The sequence below is a fragment of the Bombus vosnesenskii genome, unplaced genomic scaffold, assembly GCF_011952255.1.
Source record: "Bombus vosnesenskii isolate JDL3184/JDL3185 unplaced genomic scaffold, Bvos_JDL3184-5_v1.1 scf7180000013285, whole genome shotgun sequence".
NCBI classification, from domain to species: domain Eukaryota; kingdom Metazoa; phylum Arthropoda; class Insecta; order Hymenoptera; family Apidae; genus Bombus; species Bombus vosnesenskii.
In genome coordinates, this window is record NW_022882938.1 from 4,509,160 (window position 1) to 4,530,478 (window position 21,319).

The 21,319-nt window shown below is 39.2% G+C and overlaps 2 protein-coding genes across 2 annotated transcripts in view; one reads left to right on the forward strand and one right to left on the reverse strand.

Annotated features, from left to right (window-relative positions):
* LOC117232109 (nuclear migration protein nudC) overlaps window positions 1-21,319 on the reverse strand; it is a 103,050-nt gene that overhangs the window by 80,686 nt on the left and 1,045 nt on the right. The window lies entirely within an intron of this gene.
* Window positions 2,239-20,877, forward strand: LOC117232110. The gene is made up of 4 exons (XM_033491275.1): window positions 2,239-3,000; window positions 18,651-18,833; window positions 19,462-19,726; window positions 19,868-20,877. Exons 1-4 carry the CDS (start codon window positions 2,935-2,937, stop codon window positions 19,891-19,893), a joined length of 540 nt encoding a protein of 179 aa, XP_033347166.1. The 5' UTR covers window positions 2,239-2,934; the 3' UTR covers window positions 19,894-20,877.

Here is a 21,319-nt window from a genome sequence, read left to right on the forward strand (position 1 = left end):
GATGAACGTAATCATGAAATATGACCATCACGTTACTCAAGGCCACGTGAAACAAGTCGAAGTCGATAAACATTACGCAAACGATATTTCCTCGTGATACAACCACGCGATTACGTTCTCCTTCCTATCGTTCAATTTTTGGCAGTCACGATGACGAAGTGTTTCGGATCGACGGTTTTTCGTGTTACGAATCGTTCGATGATTTTTCTGACAGGTGCATCTAGCGATGGATTATCCAACCATCTCCGGCATTCCAGCACGATGATTCGAGTTTCCAAGAAGAGAGTCGGATGAAACGTTTCGACGACATGGTCGTCGTATTAAAACGTAAATCCAGGACCCTGTGCAACGAGCCGCGACACGCGATCACCTAAGAAGCTTCTTGTGACCCGGATTCGAAGTCGTGATTGCCTGTTCTAATGGGACGTTATCGTGATACGTTTGCCTGCCGAGATTACCTGCCTGGGAATCTGCCTCCCACGCGAACACCGTATACCTGTATCGGCGATTATGAAACGAGGATTATGCACATGATCGCCGGCAATAAATGCGCTCTCTAATTTTCGCAAACATGGATAAATAGGGCGCGTTTCAATCTAATTAAGATTCTCTAGGGTTCTTCGAAAAAAATTGCCGCGGCAATTCTTTGTAGGAGAGTCGATATAGATCTGGGGTAGTTGATATTGAGCTTAATAAATGGTTCTGCTTATTTTTTGAATTATAACGTTAGCGTGAAGAAGGAGGGAGTTGTTGGATTTATGATCTTGTAGGCGGTAATATTTTTCGAATTTTTCTGTGCAGGAATTTATGAGCTTATGGCTGGCAATAATTTCCGAATTTTTCTATAGTGATATAGTAGCGCATAATACCTATAAAAGCACCTGCACCGTTTAAAAGGATAGATGAAGCTGTCGAAAGTATAACTTAGTTTAAAGACAAACTTGAAGGCACAGATTCGACTTATTACTATATCGTGGAGTCGTCAAGAAAAATGTAAAAATTTAATAATTTAAAAAATAAACAAAAATTCTATTCAATCATATTCACAAACTATTCAATAATTAATATTTAAAAAAAACAGAATTTCTCCTCAGTATTTAACATTATTAATAAATAGATAAATAAATATATATATATATATACATAATAACATGTATATATATAATATATATAATAACATATATATATATATAATAACAATGTAAGAAAATATTGCAAAAAAGTTTCCTGTATTAACATTTTACGGAAGCAACTCATCTGGTAGCGTACATATCGTGTTTCAAGTCTCCTGCGGTTAGGGGTAAACGAGAAAAGTGCACGATTCCCGAGGAAGCCTGACGCGTCTGGCCGCCACCCTTCGGTTCGTTCATCAATAAAACATCTGCGAGCAAGATTAAAAGGACAGAGAAGGAACGAGACTCTCCTACCGTCGTACCTACGCATACCTGCACGAAAACGTGGAACAGGTTTGTGAGCAGGAGGATCCGCTCCACGATGTCATTCCAATGCCCACGTAAAACCCACCAGATTAGTATCATCGACTTCGCCAGAATCCAACGGCTAACAGATATACATAGAAAAATCAGGGGAACAGTCAAATCAAAATTCAAGATAATACAGCAGGATAAAGTGAAAAAACATCGAAAAACAACGCGTATTGAATTTTACCAGACGCAGAAAGCGTATCTTGACGGTTCTTATCTGCCAAGAATCGTCTGTAAAGACCACCTTCTCCATAGAGACGACCAGTGGAAAATAATTCAGCGGTGCTTGTACGGAACAAGCCATTTAAATAAAACGAACGTGATAAAACAGAAAATACGAGCCGATACTACGTTCGTTTCCTTAACTCGGTAACACCAAACGAGGCAACGAGACTGAGAAAAATTACCGAGATAAGCCACGAATTCTGTCTTCGACACGCTTTTATCCTGAGAAACGCACAGGACTAATCCGTGGGACTGGATAGGGCGGACGAAGCAGAATTCTCGGCTGGTCCCTTATTCCTGGCTTCGTCCTTGCGCCTAGACCTGCCACCTCCGTGTGTCTACGTGTCCCTGTGTATTCCTGGTAAACGCGTACACACACGCACAGTCCAGGGAGGAAGAGAAAAAAAGATCGATCCTCTCGGCCGTGGTGTGCCGCGGAGAGTTGGCCGCGTGCAGGATCGACGTGCCGTGAGCGCGCTCGCTCGTCTCTCCAGGGTGGGAGATACGAAGGTATAAAACCGATCTGGCCGACTGCTGGCAGCCAGTCCAAAGGCCAGATGTGGCGGCGGCTCTAGTCGCACGCGTGCGAGAGAGACGATAACGACACGGCGTGCGGTACTCCCGCGACATAGCGAAACGCTTGGAAAACACATACCGGGAATCACGTTCGACCCGTGAAGATCCTTCATGGTTCACCACGGCGATCACCCAGCCTTTCGTCTGTGAATTCGTGCGCATAATTCGACTCAGCCTCTGAGAGAGGAGCAGCCGAGAGAAAAGGGAAGAAAAGAGAAGTAGTTAACGTCCTGAAGGGAGAGAGACGAGAGGAGAAACAAAAGTTCGTCCTGCTCTCGGATTCCAAAAAGGGAGAGAGAAAGGACAACGAACTCCGCGCTCGACGGAGTACGTCGAGAGGACTCGGCTCCCTGGGACTTGGCCAGGCTGGTCCTCGGGGATTGGTCGTTCAGCCACGAAGAACAGAGTTGAGGGGGAGAATTCTTTCTTTCGAGGGTGATCGCGGTTTCTTGTGGAATATACGTGCAGCTAGGGATATCACCAGCCGTTCACGGGAGTGGTGGTAACCGGAGAGTGCGGCTCTTAGGTGCGGATTTTTCTTTGAGACCTAGGAGATCGACCTTCGAAATTCTCGAAGAGAGTGTATAGAGTATATAGGAGTGATTTCAAACGAAAAAAGGAGGCGCAAAAAAGAAAGGCACCCTGGAACATGTCTGGAATCCAAATCAACGTGGAAGAAGCCTCCAACGACGGACGCGAGGATTCTGTTCCTGATGTAAGTCCATCATGAATTACATGTTAAAGAATATACATGGTCGAGACGTTTCTTCTAGCAAATGGTGTTTTAGAAGACAAATGATAGTTCGCGGCTGTATCACGGAACTCTCGTGGTCCTTCTCTGTAACTATCTCTGCTTTCTCTACTCGTCGTCCCTTCCGCAATTCAGAAATCTCAATTCCTCTCTGTGGCCCGACGAGATTTAATCACAATTACCGAACAATTCCTATCGAACTTTCACGATGTAAATACAAAGCACGTCCTGAAGTTCCTTTGGTGGGAAACAGATGATAGAAAAAGAAATAGAAGACCATCCAGTGGATGGACAAGTTAGTCTTCTGGTTCAAGAGAAATAGGAGAGACTACAAGAGGAGCAGAGGAAGTTAAATCAGCTAAATTCATCGGGAATCATAAATCTCTCGATCTTTGGTTTCTAGTGATTAGCAGGTTTGGGCTGGTTACGTAAAGCAGGCGTAGATTTTGAGGAAGTCCGCGAAAAAAATTTCACAACGTTATCTAACAGGAACTAGATTCCCCGGATTTAATGCATCGGCGATAATTAACAACACTATGTTTCTCTTTATCTATTCTATTCTCTTTACCTATCCTGTTAATGAGAAACAGTTAATAATGCAGAAAGTTCAACGGACGATTATCAAACGAACGACATATAAAATGACACTGGTAAACAGGTAAACTGTTCTGATTAATCGAGGTATCTTGGTAAAAGGCGTCGAACAGTTTAGGTTCACGGGCAACGTGCGTGCGTATGTACACGCCGCGTAACACCGTTCACCGCGAATACTTAATAAGCCTGACACCCATCCCGGTACGGGTTTATATAACGCAAAACCGAGTACACCGCGACAACGTCGACGCACTAGATGTTAGTTGGGAAACGAAGGACAATATCGTTCCCAGATATTCGTAGAAAATAACGCGCACGAAAGCCACGCCGCGATTACCACGGCGACGAATCGCGAACAAATTACGGTACACGCGTATTGTGCAATAAAACCTGCCTGCTGCGACGCGTCGCTCGTGAGAAATTCGTTTGCAACTTTCCACGAAAAATCGAACATCGAGAACGCGTATTCCGATTAAGGTTCAACCCGTCCACTTATTATTTGTTTTGTAGCTACACTTTCTTGAAGCAGTATGGTTAATACGAAAAACAACGAGATACTTTACATTCCGATACGTTACATACAAAAGTCTTAGGACAAATATTATTAGACTGGAGACCTTCATGAATTCGTTAGGAATTTCAATGTGAAAAAAATAAAGCATTCATTATAATATCTAGAGGAAAAATCAGATGCATTTTGATGTATGCATAAAAATTTGAATTTGTATAAATATTCACTATCTCGTTGTTACGTTTCTTTCGAGATTAGAAGAATGGAAATACGATTTAACTTGGATGTTGTATGAATAAAGTGGTAGAATATTAAAAATTTAAAAAGATGTGTATGTAATTTAAAATTCATGATTTACAGCGGATACTTAAACTTCAGTCTCAGGAATTGAAATAAAATTTAAAATTAAAATAAAGATCCTCGAATATGATCCTAAGTGAGTAGATCATAGTTTGCCATATGACTCGATATTAAAAGTGGTTGTTAGTCGCCTAAATGAGAAAACCAGCAACTAGCAATTGTCAGTGGAATCGAAATTCAACGAATTGAACTTTCATGCCCGCAGCAGTGACTTAATTTTAAATACGATCTACCGAACAAGCGTTTGGTTGGTTATTATATTAAAAGGAAAAGAAACGAATAGAACTGACATACAGTAGAACGTGTAGGCGTTACGCGATAGAAATAGTGCTACACGGCTCGCGTTGAAAAACGATTTCCATAATTCCGTAGCTCCAGGTTGATTCTCGAGAAGCCGGTAACCAAGCCACCTGTAGGCCGTTTCTCACATTCGCGTTTCATAATTCCTTCGCCGTCCTAACGTTTACGAGCATGGACCGCGATTGCTTCTCGAGGCGTAAGAATCCTAGCTGGAATTCCAAGTTTATTACTCGAACTACGATAAATCTAGGATTTACTACTGTGAATTAAACTGATTCTATGCTAAGTGTAAATTACTTGTTAGGCATCGTGAAAGATTTAATTCTGATTTATCACGAAGACTTATATGTTTTAAATAAAACAACTTGAAAAATAAAGAAGGATTTTCATTCTTTGCTATCGTTCAGAGCAGAATTTCATTTGTCTAATTGATTACATAATAGGAATTCATTAATTCTATTCACTATCCGTGATCTTTCATTCTTATAAAATAGAAGTTCAAGTTCAGCCAAGTAAATTCAGTCGACGAGAATTCGTTTAATCGGACACTGATTCAACCTTCGTCCCAATAAATGAAGTTCGAATAAAAGAAACTCCAATGTATAATATATAAGACAAAAGAACGGAGCATTACAAACAGCCTATCCCACAATAATCAAGTTATGAATCTCGAGATCAAGTACAAGACAACTTTCTCAATTAGCAGGTTAAATATTGACCAGCTGAATACTTATTGGCAAGCAGAATCTTTTGCAATACATCCTTGTGTAACATTGCCGATTATCTAGAACTTTGATCGGCCTTATCGATATACATCAATATATATAGTTAATGTATACACATTAATTCACAAATATTAGGAAGGAACTTAATCATAGGAGGAAGTTAGCCTGATTTATGTACCGTGTTCACCTTGTACGGATTCGACGGTGAAACTCAAACAGAAAGCGGTTTGCAAAAGGTTAAAAACAAAGTAACCATTTTGGGAAACGCCGCGTTTAAATCAACGAGATATAATTGATCGTCCGCTCGAGATCTGCCGTTCGAATGGATTTCATGAATGCATCTCGTAACGCAGATTGCAAATCGAAGAAGCAAGATACGATCCGTGTCGATTCAGCCTTCGTTATCGATCATTTACATAACATCGCGATATCTCTCGGAACTGTGGCCGCGATCTTTAGCGCGAACCTACAATTTAGAACGTACGCGTTTATTTCATCATTGCACCGCGCGCGTACACCAGAACTTCAGAGTTGCAACTCGATTCGACTCGAGCAAAATGCCGCGTGTTCCACTCGCGTGATCAGTCATGCGCGACGATTAAAAACGGAAAGTTGGTGAACGAAATTAGTCATTTGAGAAAAATTCGTAAAGGTCGACAACGTATCAAATACTTTTTAGAAACATTTCCTGAATGTTAATCCGAAATTTTGCATTCACGACCGGTATTTGTCATATGACAAATTGAATGAAACGAAAATTGATATTTTTGACTAAAGATCTGAATGTAACAAAATTATGTTTTTAAATGTGTGAATATTACAAAATTGAGAATCAAAATATACGTTAGAAACATATTAACCTCTGAATACAGACAACTTCGTTCAGCAAATCCTATTAACATCGATAACCTTCGCATGTTAAATATGGAATTAAAATATTGGTCGACACGTTTCCACGGCGACGAATTTTTAATCAGAATCGTCCTTTATCATCCATGCGCGATTAATCGTCTTCGCATTTGTCAACCGAGAAGTGTTAGTGTCGTCAACAGTGAACAGCTATCGAGCTATGAACGGTTGAGTATCCGTGTCCCTGGAAGATTAGAGTACTAATCGATCTGTGTGTGAAAACAATTCTCAGTCGTTGACCTTAAGAGGAACTTACGCTGGTGCGGAATCGAAGATTTCACTTTCCATCTTGATATTTGGAAGGCTCGTTTATTCGCTCACCAGTCATTAACTGACGAAACGACATTGTTTATTAGCGGATTAGATAAAATTCGAAAATATCCAAAACTATTAAACGGAGTAGCCACGAATCTTCGTTGGATTTGTCAAGTCAAGGTTTGATACAAGGTCATCGATCAACCGAGGGGAAAAGCTGGAGTGTTTTCGTCTAAGGTCGAAGCAGAGAAATCGATTTTGCAATATGAAGTGCTTTCTCTTGTTGCATGCAAATGTCGCCTCGGGGAAGGAATTCACGAGATCGCGACATTGATTCGTGCAACACTCACGGGTGCTTTATTGTGACAGCGAGTTACTTTGAGAACAAGATCGTCAATAAAAACAGGTGTTTTTCTCATTAATTATTAAATAAAAGAATGCATGACAGCTTTACAGAATGTCAAATACAGGTTTAAATTATGGTGACGAACAATGAAAGTATTAAATATATTTTTGTGTAAATAAGAGATAAAAATTGATTTGCGATCTCCATCTATAATCCGAAAACAATTATTGGATAACGATGACAGCGACAACGGCGTAATTATATAATTCGTCTTGTGCTGCTTCATTAAGGAAGCATATTTCATTAGATTGCGTGATAGAAGCGACGCGTATCGAACTTTCATTCTCTATTTCAAGACGCCACGACGTGACAGTTTTCTAACGGGTCCTGCTGTTTCCAATTTACAAAGACACCTATCTGCTTGCCTAAATTTACAGGACCGTATATGCAAAAGTCTTAGATCATCCACGACAGTAATTTTGCAATACTAATTGATCATATTTTTAGGAAATATTAATCATTATGTAGGAGCAATATCCCCTTTATGGTATCATGTTTGTAACTTTCCAAAACGACTTCAGATGAGCCATGAGAAATAAATATATATGATAATTATTAATACTTTCATAACAAATATCAATCATCAATAATTCCTGAATTCAATACTTAACAAAGAATAAATTTAAGATTCAAGGTATCTTCACATCCATTCGTAAAAACAAAACATTTCAACTTCGTACATGATCTTAGTATTTGCCCAGTACTGTACATTAACCTAACCTACACGGCACCATTTATAGACCACTATAATTTTACTTTCAAAGAATGATCATTATAGAAGAACCGTAAGAACCAGTATTGCCATATATTCACACACATCACTCGCGTCCAAGCAATGATCACTCCGTGTCTGATCATGACACGCCGCTTCTACTTCAACGGTCACCGCCGCGACGTGTATTAGACGCGTCGATTCTCGAGACCGAAGAAAGCAAGAAGAAACAGACTCGAAGGAGGAAGATATATTTATAGGAGGGATAAGGTTGACAAACGTCGTTTGCAACTATTAGGTCTCACGACACGTGTTTGCCTCGATGTCACAATTTCGGAACGTACTCCTTATTTACGTTGTAAATGCAAATGGACCAGAATCGATCGTTTCCAAATGACCTAGAGAAGGTTTAGAATCGACCAGCAACAAGTTCCTCCGGATTCGGCGAAGCGTGCTCGTGACATTTCGCGACGATGACGGAGGACGTGGCGGCGCCGAGCATCATCATCGGCCATAGCTATTATCACGGAGTAAACGTACTCGGGATCGAGGCAGATCACGAGAAACGGCTGGGAGACGCGTAAATAATTTGCAAACAGAATTGCCTCGCTGTTATGAAATCAATGGATTCTTGACTGGTTTATTTATAGCCTCGCGCGTCGCGTTGATTTATGAATTTATACACAAGCTTTTTCTTTCAGGTAGAAAAGAATTTCAGAGAGTTGGATCGGACCAGGGTGTTCGATTGGTTTGCGACTCGGTTTGAGGTCGACGCCGCGGGCAGTGCTCGCGATAAATGAACGAGATCGATGATAAAGCATCATGAAGTTATCGATCGCGATAGCGATGAATCTCGCTTCGATCGATAATATTCCTTTTCGCAGAGAAGTAGAAAGCTGTCGAAAGTTTGGAATTAAAAACGCACGAGCAGGATTTCGTGTATAGTTTATTACTGGATAAACGAAATGGAAAGTTCCCGTTACGATGTGTTTGTTGTTTAGAAATATCTTATTTCTCTTGAGAAACCGACGATGATGAGAGATCGAGCGTTTAATTCGCGATTAAATATTTCATTCACGAAGCAGGAAGATTGAAAAATTGGAGTGAAGAAGATAACAACGATTGTTACACTCGCTGACTCTCCCATTATATGTGACAGATTATGTGGACGGTACTCGAGCGAAGGATAATGAAGACAAACGACTGGCGAATTCTGCTAAAGAAAAACAAGGGAAGAGTAGCCAAGCGTGCAAATTACTCGGACTAATTAAATTTGCGCGCGTACACCCAGTGACATAACGTTGACGCATCGCGACGAAGACAAACGGTGCCATGGTTCACCTGGAAAGCTTGGATTTAATTATACGCTGACGATGAAACAGAGGTTAAGTGTTCCATTCACTCACCAGCAAATCGACGATTCAACTAAAATCTGAGAATTTTTCAAGCTAAACGGATAGTCAGTCATTCTTCAACGAAGAAAGTTTGAAAATTACAGTAAATTATACTGTAATTATATGGGTCCCAAATAGTTTCTTAAATTGATTACTGTTCCAAACATATTCATCTTTAATCATGCATATTCAAACATTAAAATATTCGAAGACAATAAGTACAAAAATCATAAGACAAAGGTACTCGTAGGATAATCAAGAACCATTTAAAGCGTTCGCTGGGAACCTTGACCAACAATCGACGAACAATAGAACCTCATTTATTGGAACGACATTTTATTTCGTATCTGATTGAGTAAACTGCAGATTGAATCTATACACAGCGAAGAAAGCTTAGATGGTAAACGACACTAAATGACATCATAATTTTACAAGACAGAATTATAATTGACGAGAGCAATGGATATATGAATCATATTTACGACGTAGTAAAAACCATCTAATACAAAAATTACTAGTATTCAAGTACATAAGTATCACTTCGAAACTTTCTTTCTTCTCTTGTTATATCTGAATTCTTCTTAACCGAATGCCAAAACACAGGAAAAATCATATAAATTTCACTCACACAGTGGCTCCAAAGTATTTAGATATTTACACTTACAGATATAGAAAATTCTTGTATATTGAATGTTTTATATAAAATATTTTGAAATTTCATTAGCATTAGAACGAGATACGACTGCCATGATTGGTGAAATTTTCAACAACTTCGAAACTATTTTATAGAAGTTGCAAGACATTTACTGGAAACATATGTATATTCTGTAAAAAAAATTAGTATATACAGCGTAAACAGTCATCTAAAGTATTTATTTACTTCGATATAAACATGATAGCCCAGTCTCGTAACGATGCTAATGAAATTTCTAAATGTGTTTCGTACAACATAATACATATATCTATAAAAAAAATCTACAAGCGTTTCGATACTTTCGTCAGTCACTGTATACGTATAAACTAAATTCAGATAACCGGACAGTTCCCGATACCACCGTGTTCTTTTTACAAAATAAATCAGTGGTATCGATATACGAGCTTCTGTTAATTTCTTGTCCTCAGATATATTCCGAAACGGTGCCAGGCGCGTTACGAAATAGGCGGGTAAATTCGCAAACAAGGTCCCAGAGCTGGAGCTGGGTCGCAACTCGCGGAAGTGGAACGACGTGGCGTTTCGATTTTTAACAGTCCTTCGACTGCTCATGCAACAGCCACTACTGCTTATCCAAAGATAAGCGCGTTCGTTCTGCTGGTGAAAACCGTAGAACGCGTACGCACACTACGCTCGAAACGATTCGTATACGTGAAACAGACATTCGCCATCAGGAAACGGCTTTCTTCCTCTCCTCCGAACGCTTCTTTATTTTACAGACTCTCGAAGATTCTCTCCGCATAACGACTTTCCTTCTCACCGGTTACCTATTCAGCGACCGGTATTTGTCAAGAGCTCGTACACGAGACAAACATGCTTTCTTGTTATTGTGAAATTTCAACAGGGTGGAGGAACTAGTATGTTTAAAGGTTATTAGAGAAAAAAAGAACAGCAAATAATTAAATATAAGAAGAAATGTTCTTTAGCCACAGGTTACAAAATTAACCCTGAAAGAAATACAAGTATTTTATGTATGTCAATGTAGAGTTCAAGATGATTGAGAAACAATCCAGCATATATTGGAAACTTTCCAAAATGTTTGCAATTCCTTTCAGCGAGAAATGTCAAATGTGCAACGCAATGAATAGAGCGTAAAGAGGAACGTTCTTTTCTCTAAAAAAAATTGCGATAAAAGTCTGACTAGAAATAAATAACTATCTTGACTTCCGAAATAGGCATACGCATCTATACAAGGTATAAAATCGGAGGATGATTTAATTGTTTGTAACCTGGAAAATGAGCCTTAAACGACATTTTTGTACAAGAACTTTTTTCACTGTCACGAGACATTGACATTTAATCGGTATATTATGTTATCTTTAAATTATTAGACTCTTTACTCTATTAAACACTGAATTTGCTGGAACGACTGCAACAAATATCCCATAACGAGATCAAAGGCGCTCAGTCATGCGTGTAATTATAATAATGACAGGTGTATCTGATTTCGATTGATCGACCTATTTTCGATCGGTTTGGTATCTGTTAATTGGCAATCGAAGCGACCTCGTGGAAGGAGGAAGGTCAGAAGAACGCTTTAGATCTCACTAAACGATTCTTGTTACACTTTTCACGCTTCTCCGAGACACGAGGACAAATCGTAAAAAATACTTGGGACATAGAACAGAGACCTTGTCATCACGGAAACGACCTGAAACCGGCGATACCTGTACGATGTTCGGAACTAATTACGTCCGGGATCATTAAAATCGTTTGAAAGCCATCCCCGTAACATTGCACCAATGAATATAGTGAATATAAGCGACGAAATAATTACTTCGCGATCGCTATTCCATCTAGATAGCCGCCAAGGCTATTAAGCAGGCTCGCTAGAAATCGGTGTAGAAGCTTCTTCCACTCGTCGATCATTTTAATTCTCGGATCATTTCGCGTCAAACATTTCACTTTGAATTCATTGGTTCGCTAGGAAAGTGATACAATTATTGCGAGAAGATTTTTTTGAAGAAGTCGGTTTGAAATGGAAAGTTGTTAATTACCCAACTATTTAGCAATGGTTAGCAAACTATTTTAGCAAAAAATTCGTTTCCTTTTACAATTTATAATTTCATTTTTTTAATAATTATATAAATTCAATGAATTCTATCAGTTTTAAACTGCAAGAAGTATTTGCACCACGTTTCTATTAATCTCATTAATTTAATGAGCTTATTATTACATAAATTGTAATATTTATTGGAGCCTATTAACATGATGGATAATTGACTGACTATTTAAATGCTTCCACAGCCAGTTCTTGCAAATATCTCCGGATATATCACTCTTCTATCAAACCGATAATACACGGAATTCAATACGGTCTCGTTAACGAAGTCTCTAGAATCTATTCTAAATCCCGTATATTATTCGCCATGAATCTTCGTCTTCGCTGTGCACGACAGGAGGCGCGCAACGATTTCACAGACGGTAGAATCTCCCTTCGTAACGCTCGCTCGAGCTCTTTCATAATCCACGAGATGCCCGCGTTCTGTCTAGTTTAGAGCCAACAGACACACGGAGTCTCAAGGACGAGAATGTTCGACCACTGCAAATGATTTGATGGAAATATCGAAAGTCAATGCGTATCTCCAATATCGATGAGCAGATTATCATACCAAATATCAAAGATCGTGATACAGTGAGGGCAGCGACCTCTGTCCTTTTTTTCATTCGACTTCGCCGTTGTGACTTCTCTTTTCTATTGGAAGAACCGCCGTGGATCTCGTGGTAAACAAAGTGAAGCATCGTGCAATAGTCGATGTAATGAGCCCAGCTCGCGAGTTGCAAAATATGTAGACGATCGTGGCAAACGGGCCTTAGATTTATGTTTTCTGTGAGGCAACGCGGCGCGAGATCGGCGTGAAAATGGGCCGCGCTCGAAGACGCCGTCGCGGATGGAAATGAGACCATGTCGAAACTTGTGTATTATTAAAATTATTACCTCCCTAGGTGATCTTTATAGTGGCAAATAATAGGTTGTCGGCTGGGCTGTTTTTCCGATAGGAATACGAGTTCTGAGTTTCCCTTTTTTAGTTCTTTAACGAGATAAGGAACTCTATTTTAATTTCGTTCGCCTTAAGAAAGAATGTTGAAACGATTAATTGGTTACGAGATGATTGAATTGCAGTGCAGATGCGTCTTAGGCCATTTCAACTAGTAATCTCATAATGATCTCAAAACGATCGTACTTCCAAGAAATATTTTCACATTGTGTGTTTAGATATTCCATTTGTGCTAATACCAACTTCTAAATTGCGAGGAGCGTAAAGGTAAACTAATATGCAAAGGGTAACAGATCCAAGTCTTCGTAATTTCCTCACTACGAAACATGGAGATGTTTAAATGTCACGTAACGTTCTAACAGCATAATCGTAACGTAACACTTAGCTCACCTGGTGACACGTAACGTGCTCGTAAATACATACGTATTAAAGAGCAATAGAAACTGCTTTAAACAGGTCGCTGTGATTTGGTTAATAACAGCATTTACGAAAATTTAGAGGTATATTGAAGAAATGACCGATAATTATCGAAAGTTGTTGAGTCAAATATTATATTCTTTCGTTAATAACAAACTTTCTATTCGTTTGTTTATCAACCGTATAGACAATTTGTTGAGATACCTCTATCATTATAAATCATAATAATTCTCTCAAGAAATATCAAACTGGAAAATACTAAATGTCAGAATAAGATTTCGATGAATAGCGAAAAAAAATGAAGAACAGTTTAATTTTATTACCAGATATATTATACAAAATATTCAAGTTTGAATTCATCGAGGGTGAACGAGCGGAGGTGCAATGTGAAATCCGGTTCGCCCGATCGTAGGTGTCGAATAGAAGAAACAAGCTCATTCTATGCTCAGCAAAGCCGAAATGACTCAACATATTCATGAGTGCGTATTTTATTGAAATTCCTTGTAAATATCGTGCCTTTTCGTGGAATTAGCGGTATGTTCTTATAAATTGTCAAACAACAACGCTTTCTTTCGCTCTGAAACGTAAATATCCAACGTTGGGAATCCCGGGTGATTACGGAACTACTTTTAATAAACCGGGTTGTCGACTTTGAGTTTATAAAAATTTGCTCCAAAAAATGTTTATGTCTTTCCATAACGGGAAAAAGGTAGAAATAATCGAACTAGATCTCAGGATATCATAAAATACGTGGCGTTATAGAAACCTGGCTTGTAAAATTCTTTATTTCCTTCTTAATTGTCCCTGTTTTAATTACGTTATATAAATTTGACATGTAAATTCCATTATTATTACTAGTGATTTAATCTCTGTAAAAAAAATTTCCTATCTAGCCTTCCATTCTACATTCTCTGTATTTTTTTATTATCTATCTAATTATTCCTGTCTTAATTACATTATATAAATTTATCACACGAATACCGACACCTATTATTACCAAATATTCCATCGTTACAAAAAAATGAAGAAAGTTATAACTTATATTTTCCATCTAATCCCTCATATTATTTCTACTATTCTACCATTTTCGTTATAATTATCTCTATCTTAATTAAATCGTATAAATTCATCGTGCGAATTCCAGTATCATCACCGAATGACCAATTGCTCCAAAAATGAAAAAGAAACAATGTCTAAAGCCAGATGGCTTGAAACTTCTAGAACAGCCATTCCTAAACCGATTCGTTCCTCTTCCTCGAGTTTCACCGATGCGATCTGCTCGCTCGCGAAAGCGATCTGCCACGGGATGAACAAGGTCAAACCACGGAATCTGTTATCGCTACCTTGTAACATATATCTTTTTATGATCGTTCACGCATCCGCGTGCGACGCTCGTTAGACGCCAACTTCTCTACCCGTTCGCGGTATCGGTAACGAGAAAACGTACCTCGAGGTATCGACTGACGTGGCGCTCCTGGATGATGATCCTCGACCTGCACAGCTCGCGTTCGTACAACCGGTTAACGAATATTCAAGCGATATTCCAAGACCAGTGTTAAATTCCAACCGAGTCACTGGCTTCACTTGGCGGACGTATTTTTTGTGCAGCCGACAAGAGCCGGGAGAAACAAAACGTTTCCGAGGAAGCAATAAAAAGCACTGACTTCTTAATGTTCTATCAGAGTCTTCTCAAAATCGAAGAATGTCTTAAGGTTACTTAAAGATTAGGCAAATGAATTCTTCAAAAGAGGGGAACACGAGATGAGAGGGAACAAAGATCGATGACCGAATATATTCTGCCCTTGAAACGAGATAATTCGTTTTAACGTTTCTTTGAAAATATTTGCCGACCGTTTAGCCATTCTAGTAATGTTAAACAGTTATAATTAGTTTATAAAGATAATGACTTCGGAATATATTAACAACGGTCCGAGCTACGAGAAACCTAGACAGCCAACAGGTTTAGTAGAGAACCACGCATGATCAGCAATTATATTACTTTGTCATCAAATTATAATTATTGTCATTTTTGTGTGCTTAAGAAAATAGGTTACGCCTCTTCTGCTTCCACTGAAATACCAAGACAACTTTACGAAACACATTAATCAAAAAATGTGACATCAGATAAAGAAGAGTGGGGAATACCCAGAACTCAAACTCACATTCCTCGGAAGACGTTAAAACTCAAATCACCGAACGTATATAATACGATAAAAATATACTTTAATATATTGATATATCAAAATATTTTAACATGTTGCGATCAAGAAATCATCCCCATTTCGAATATTTATTTATTCGAAGATATTCACAACTTATCTTAAAGATCCTCCCCTAACCGGTCGTTACTTTTCACTACAACGATACTCTCTGTCAATGTTAATCGTTCTTGATACACGAAGAGGACGATTAATCAAAATCGTTCAACCCCTCGAGATGATACAGAAACAACGATGGGAGAACGAAAAAAGAGTGGCGAGTTTCAGAGTGTCGCGTTACCCGGTCCCAGCACAGGTGCAGCGCTTCGAGGCTGACCAGTGTATTGAATTCCACAAAAATTCTTAACGACGCCTCTCTTTGAGCGTCGCCCAGGCCATTCTCTCTGTCTTGGTCTCGGTTCCCGCTCGGGTGCACGGGTTTTTCTTCTTGCTCCGGCTCGAGTATCCGACTCTTTTGCCTCTCGCATCGTCTCGAAAAATTTCGAGATATACCAGCTCGGCAACGAATACCTGTCACCGAGAACGCGCCGTCGGGTATCGAGATTCAGTTATGAAACTTCGATTCCGACAAATACGGCGCCATTCTCCTCCATTGTCTAGGAGCTTTGCGCAATTTCACTCGTATCTTTTCATTCCAGCCTATGTAATTTCGCCAACGAATGTCTTTCAAGTATCTTCTATAGCGATTTATACGATATGTCGTATTAATTGTTAGGTCCATGTTTTGGTATCTTGCACTCTGACAATTTCTTGATACAATCGATCAGTGATCTCAGTAGTCCTTTGCAGTGAAATTTTTCGAAAGCAGAAAGTTATATTTCGAAATGTTCATTGACAACGTTAACGATACAGTGGTCATCTTCCTTTTATATCAGCGAGAACAATTTGCAAAATGTCAATGTTGCTAAAGAGATATCAGTAGATTATTCAGAGTTAAAATGGAGGATTCAAAGTTGCTTGACTCGATTATTGCAGTAAGTTTAATCCTAATAGCTTTATTCTGTGTTGATAATTCACGAATAATATCGTATCAGGGATCTTTTATCAAGTTTCCTATTCTACCTTTATAAAAATCTCATTGTTTTAAACAGGATCCTCAAAGGATTACTTATAGAGCAACTTAGTAGTATAATTCTCCAATTATATCATCGGCTGAAGAAACTATTATCTTTGTCAAATAATAGAACTGTAATTCTGACCTAACACAAAATGTCCCTCAAATCATTTAAGACAAAACTAATCCTCGTAAATCATGTAACATATGCATCTCCGATTGAATCAATTTCTTAAAGACCTAACAATGGAATGAACAAGAGACTCCAAGACTAAAAATACCAGGTGGTCGGTGCTCCGGCGAGTCCCGGAAGATCCGCGAGGCACCGGCGGCAAAAATGCGGTGCAAGGCTGCTTCCACGTTATTTTCTGAATCGGCCACGCCCGACAGGACACATAAATCGTGGGTCGGCTCGCGTTCCATTAGAGACTCGATACTTCGAACCGTATCCGAGTGAAAAAGCGACTCGAAAAAAGAAGCAAGCCGAGTTCGGACCTTGGGCGGTGGCCAGTGTGCGGCGAAGGTAGGCCACAGGTTCGGTGCGAAACGCGGCTGATTTACGTGCGAAAATGGCCAATTAACTGGCGTAATCGACGTGCGTACGCACGAGCCGAGCCAACGGGCCAAGCCAGTGTCAAAGTCGCGGAAATGCTCGCGCTGCTATCCCCGGCTTGGCCCTGAAAACGTTTCGCGGCCGTACACCTCCAGGCATGCTTCAAGAGTCGAGGAAACACACGACGACACGACGAGACAACGACGAAGACGACCAAGATGCGACCAGAGAATTACATTCGAAGCAACGAGCTGCACAGAGGAATTCGAGAGTACCAGCGTTGTGCAACGATCAAACCGGAATATCGGGAGCTTGGTCCCCCGAAAATCTTCCTTCGAGCTCCGAGTGGTAGCGCAATCGAGGACTCGTTCGGCTCTGAACGTTGCTCCATTGCAAAGTGCATCATTTTTGTTCGAAATGAGAGTATTATAGATGATGGCGTTTAATATTATTTGGTATACTCAGTAATAGTTTGTTAAAACGACCAAAACTCGAACTGGGATATGCGAGGAGCTGAAGTCTCTTGGTGCCCTTCTGAAGAAACTCATAATGCTACTAAGTTATTGACCGACTAAATCATATTTGGCACACAACAAATACGATGGTGTGTAAATCCTTCTTGTTAGTCAGGTGATTATAGAAAAGAACACATAAGATGACGTGAATGAGGGTTTGAAGAGCATAGGGGTAAATTAGAGTTTGAAAGCCGCAAGGATAAATAAAAGTCTAAAGAACAGAATAAAGATGAAGATTCAGTATAGAATAAAACATTTCTAGAAGGTATATGTCTGTTGTGAGGAAAATATTACAGAAAGATTACTCGTTCTAAGAACCATTCCTCGATAACCACTCCTCTTCTATTCTCTTCTTTCGTTTGAAGTGAACTCGATCGAAGCGAAGAGTGTACGATTTAGTTAGGTCGCGGTACATCATCCCCGCTGGTATTTCGATGCGGTGAAACGCGCGATACGGATACCCGCAGATGGGACCGAGCTAGAACAATAAGCCATTGCGACAGCCTTTCGAAAACAACGTTCTTTGGTATGTAAAACTTGCTTATGACGCGAACACAAGGAAACAAGCGAATGAATACAATACTTGGTTAACGAGAAAGTCTATGTGTCCAAAGTTCCCAATTGTTTCGTCGGTTAATTAGTATATCATCGACGCACAATTTACACGACTGTAAAATAGAATCGTATTAGTAAAAAAGACTAGATACATTTGCAAAGAACGTTCGCTCAGGATATAATACAGCAGGTTTAAACAGCTATTTAATCTGCTGATTGGTCAATCGAATCGGACCACGAGCCTGTTCGTCGAACAGATGAAACTCAGATAACGTGGTGGATACATATAGAGTAATGTTCTGTTGGCGTGAGATAAACAACACGCGGTTGCAGGTGGAGGACATGCGGGCGAGGCAGAAGCGTAATCGCCGCGACATTATCGCTTATGCAATCAAAGCTTCACGTCGATTTACGTTGCTTTCAGATCGAGGCGACGGCGGCTACGACAGCAGTAGCGGGCAGCCCGCTTTCCTGGCACATCCCAAGGCCGTCCTTGGTGGGACGAAGCGAGAGGGATAGCGAAAATGGTAGCTGGGCTCATCATCTGCACCCAAACTCGCCATCCAGAGGATCCACCTCGTCGCAAGGATCCACTGCCAGTACACACGTAAGCGTGCATCGATAGATCATGTAATTGAAGTTTAGAAGAAGTTGAAGAACGTAAATGAAAAGCTGGTTGAAATTAATTCTTGGTACCTTAAAAATTATAAAGTAAATGTAACACACCTATGACTACAATTAGACTTATTTGATGAGTGAAGATTTATAGCAAATAATATTCATAATTCTTAGTCAGAGTCACTGGAAAAACAGTTATGAGAAAATAAGATAATATAAACTGATACAATTGAGGAAAAACATGAGATCCTTTGAAGGAATATTGAACACCCTACCTTGATATTTTGACGGTTAAATTATCCTCATGTAAACAGATTTAGATTTCTAAAGTTGTAAAAGAATTCAGAAATCCTAATAAATGTTAGAAAGAAGTACAATTAGTATAATCAATAAATGTAACCATTGAAGCTAAACAAATAAATGAAAAGATTAGGTATCAGAAGTCTCGAGGTTTAAGAAGCCATAACAACCCCACAAAATTAAATTAATATAATCAATAAATCTAATGAATCATTAAGTGTAAGACTAATCATTCAGGAGACTGAAATTAACCAATTATTCAATTTAAAGTAGAAAGTTCAATAACCGAGCGATTAAATAACATTCTTGTATTACAGAGTGCCGCATCGGGCACGTTACTTCTGACAGCCGCTAACCTAGCCAATCTCGCGGCGATTCATCCGCCTACGGTGACGGCGCCGAAACAGATGGACACCGCATCGGTTGCGAGCAGCACTCACTTCACCGTAGTGAACGGCCTAGGCAGACCGACGACCGTTTACAGGAAGTCCTGCTGCGCGAGAAATCAGCTCACCGTGCTCGTCTGCACGATGAGCTTTCTATTCATGGTCGGCCTGCTTCTCGGGATTCTCTACATGGAAAGTGAGTACTACTCGTAGTGATGTTAATTGATTCAAAAGCTCCACTTCAGAGGCTCTTCAATCTTTTAACAATGCTACCCATACCGAATGTTTTTAAGTCTAGTCTCCACCAGTCTCCGGTGCTTTTTGCTTCTGATTACAGTGAGAATTCGCGACAAGTACCACTAGGCCTATAAAAATTGGCGAATGCAGCGATCGTGGGATCATCCTGTAGAAGACTATGCTAACGACGAGACAAAAGAGTGCAAACTGCGAGTCAACATTGAAGAATGGAATCAGGGATGAATCGATCTCTGCGAATCATTTGATATTAAGATTGTCGATTACAATCGATGGAATTATTCGTATTTATAATGTATATGTATATTATCACTTAGAGCGTTAGGACAACTCGATTAGACGTTCTCGGTCAGAGACAAAGTTTCAAAGGCTGTATTGCACCGTATTTGACGTGCGGTACGTGAAAACTCAGTAATTACATTCATGTAATGAGCTAGCTTTAGGTAAGGCCGTATAAATAGCACGAATGCGATCCTAACTCCTAAATTGAGCCACTCGATTATCTGGCGAGGAGGCCGATCCGCGTCCTTCGAAATTCGATCAATATTTCTTCTACTATCCTTCCCTTTCTATAATTAAGATCAGACGATAACGTATTAAATAAAATGTACGAATCATCATTTCTTTGAATCGATTTGTGAAAATTATTAATTTAAATTAAATTTAAATTAAGATGTTTCTGAAATGTAAATTTCTGATTTAAATCTAATTTAAATTAGATTTAAGGACGATAAGATTGTAAAAGGAAAATATTAATTGTAAGCTGGACAAGTCGTCGTCCAGCGAAACATTTAGTAAGTCATACGCACAAGTATTTCTTCGATTAACGTTGACGGTTCGGAACAATCGACGAGATGGGAGTAAGATAAGCGGATATGTGTTAATTTTTAGGGGTCGTTATTTAATTGTTACTAACAGAAAGAACGCTTGAATCAAACCTGGATTCCGCATGCCAGGGTGTCGTGTTCCAGGGAATGTACGGAAAAGCAATGAGCAGCGATCGTGTCGATCGCTGACCCGAAACTGTGATATTACTTGCGTATTAATTAATCGTCGATTCAACAAGAAACTGTCGAACCATGAAGAAAATCAGGATGTGTTTTATTTCACCCCTGTCCCTTCTATCCTCCTAATATTATTATATATTGCGATACTCTATTTGCTTCTTCTCTTTTACTTAAAAAACAAATATATGTAGAAAGATATTTCGAACACTGATACACGAAAAAAAAAGTACTTTCTAAGACTGCATAACGCATTATTGTTTAGTTATTATCGTATCGTTAGATATTCGAAAAAGTTCAGTTCTAAAAACATACGGTAAAATATAAAACAAATAAATTAGAGCATTTTATATTTTACGACTTTTTCCGGAGTTAAACGTGATAATCTTTAAGAAAATAGAAGGTTATCCTACGAAATGGTATTAACAAATACATTACATAATCCTAAATATAAGAGATTACAAGATTGACTTCCTTTATACTGTGTATTAATAAACATTCTGCCATTTTGATGTCAAAAAAATATTTCA

Coding starts and splice junctions, on each gene's coding strand:
- LOC117232110 (XM_033491275.1), top strand. CDS start 2,935: ATGTCTGGAATCCAAATCAACGTGGAAGAAGCCTCCAACGACGGACGC. Junction 18,834..19,461: donor GATCCACTGCCAGTACACAC/GTAAGCGTGCAT, acceptor CTTGTATTACAG/AGTGCCGCATCGGGCACGTT. Junction 19,727..19,867: donor CGGGATTCTCTACATGGAAA/GTGAGTACTACT, acceptor TTCTGATTACAG/TGAGAATTCGCGACAAGTAC.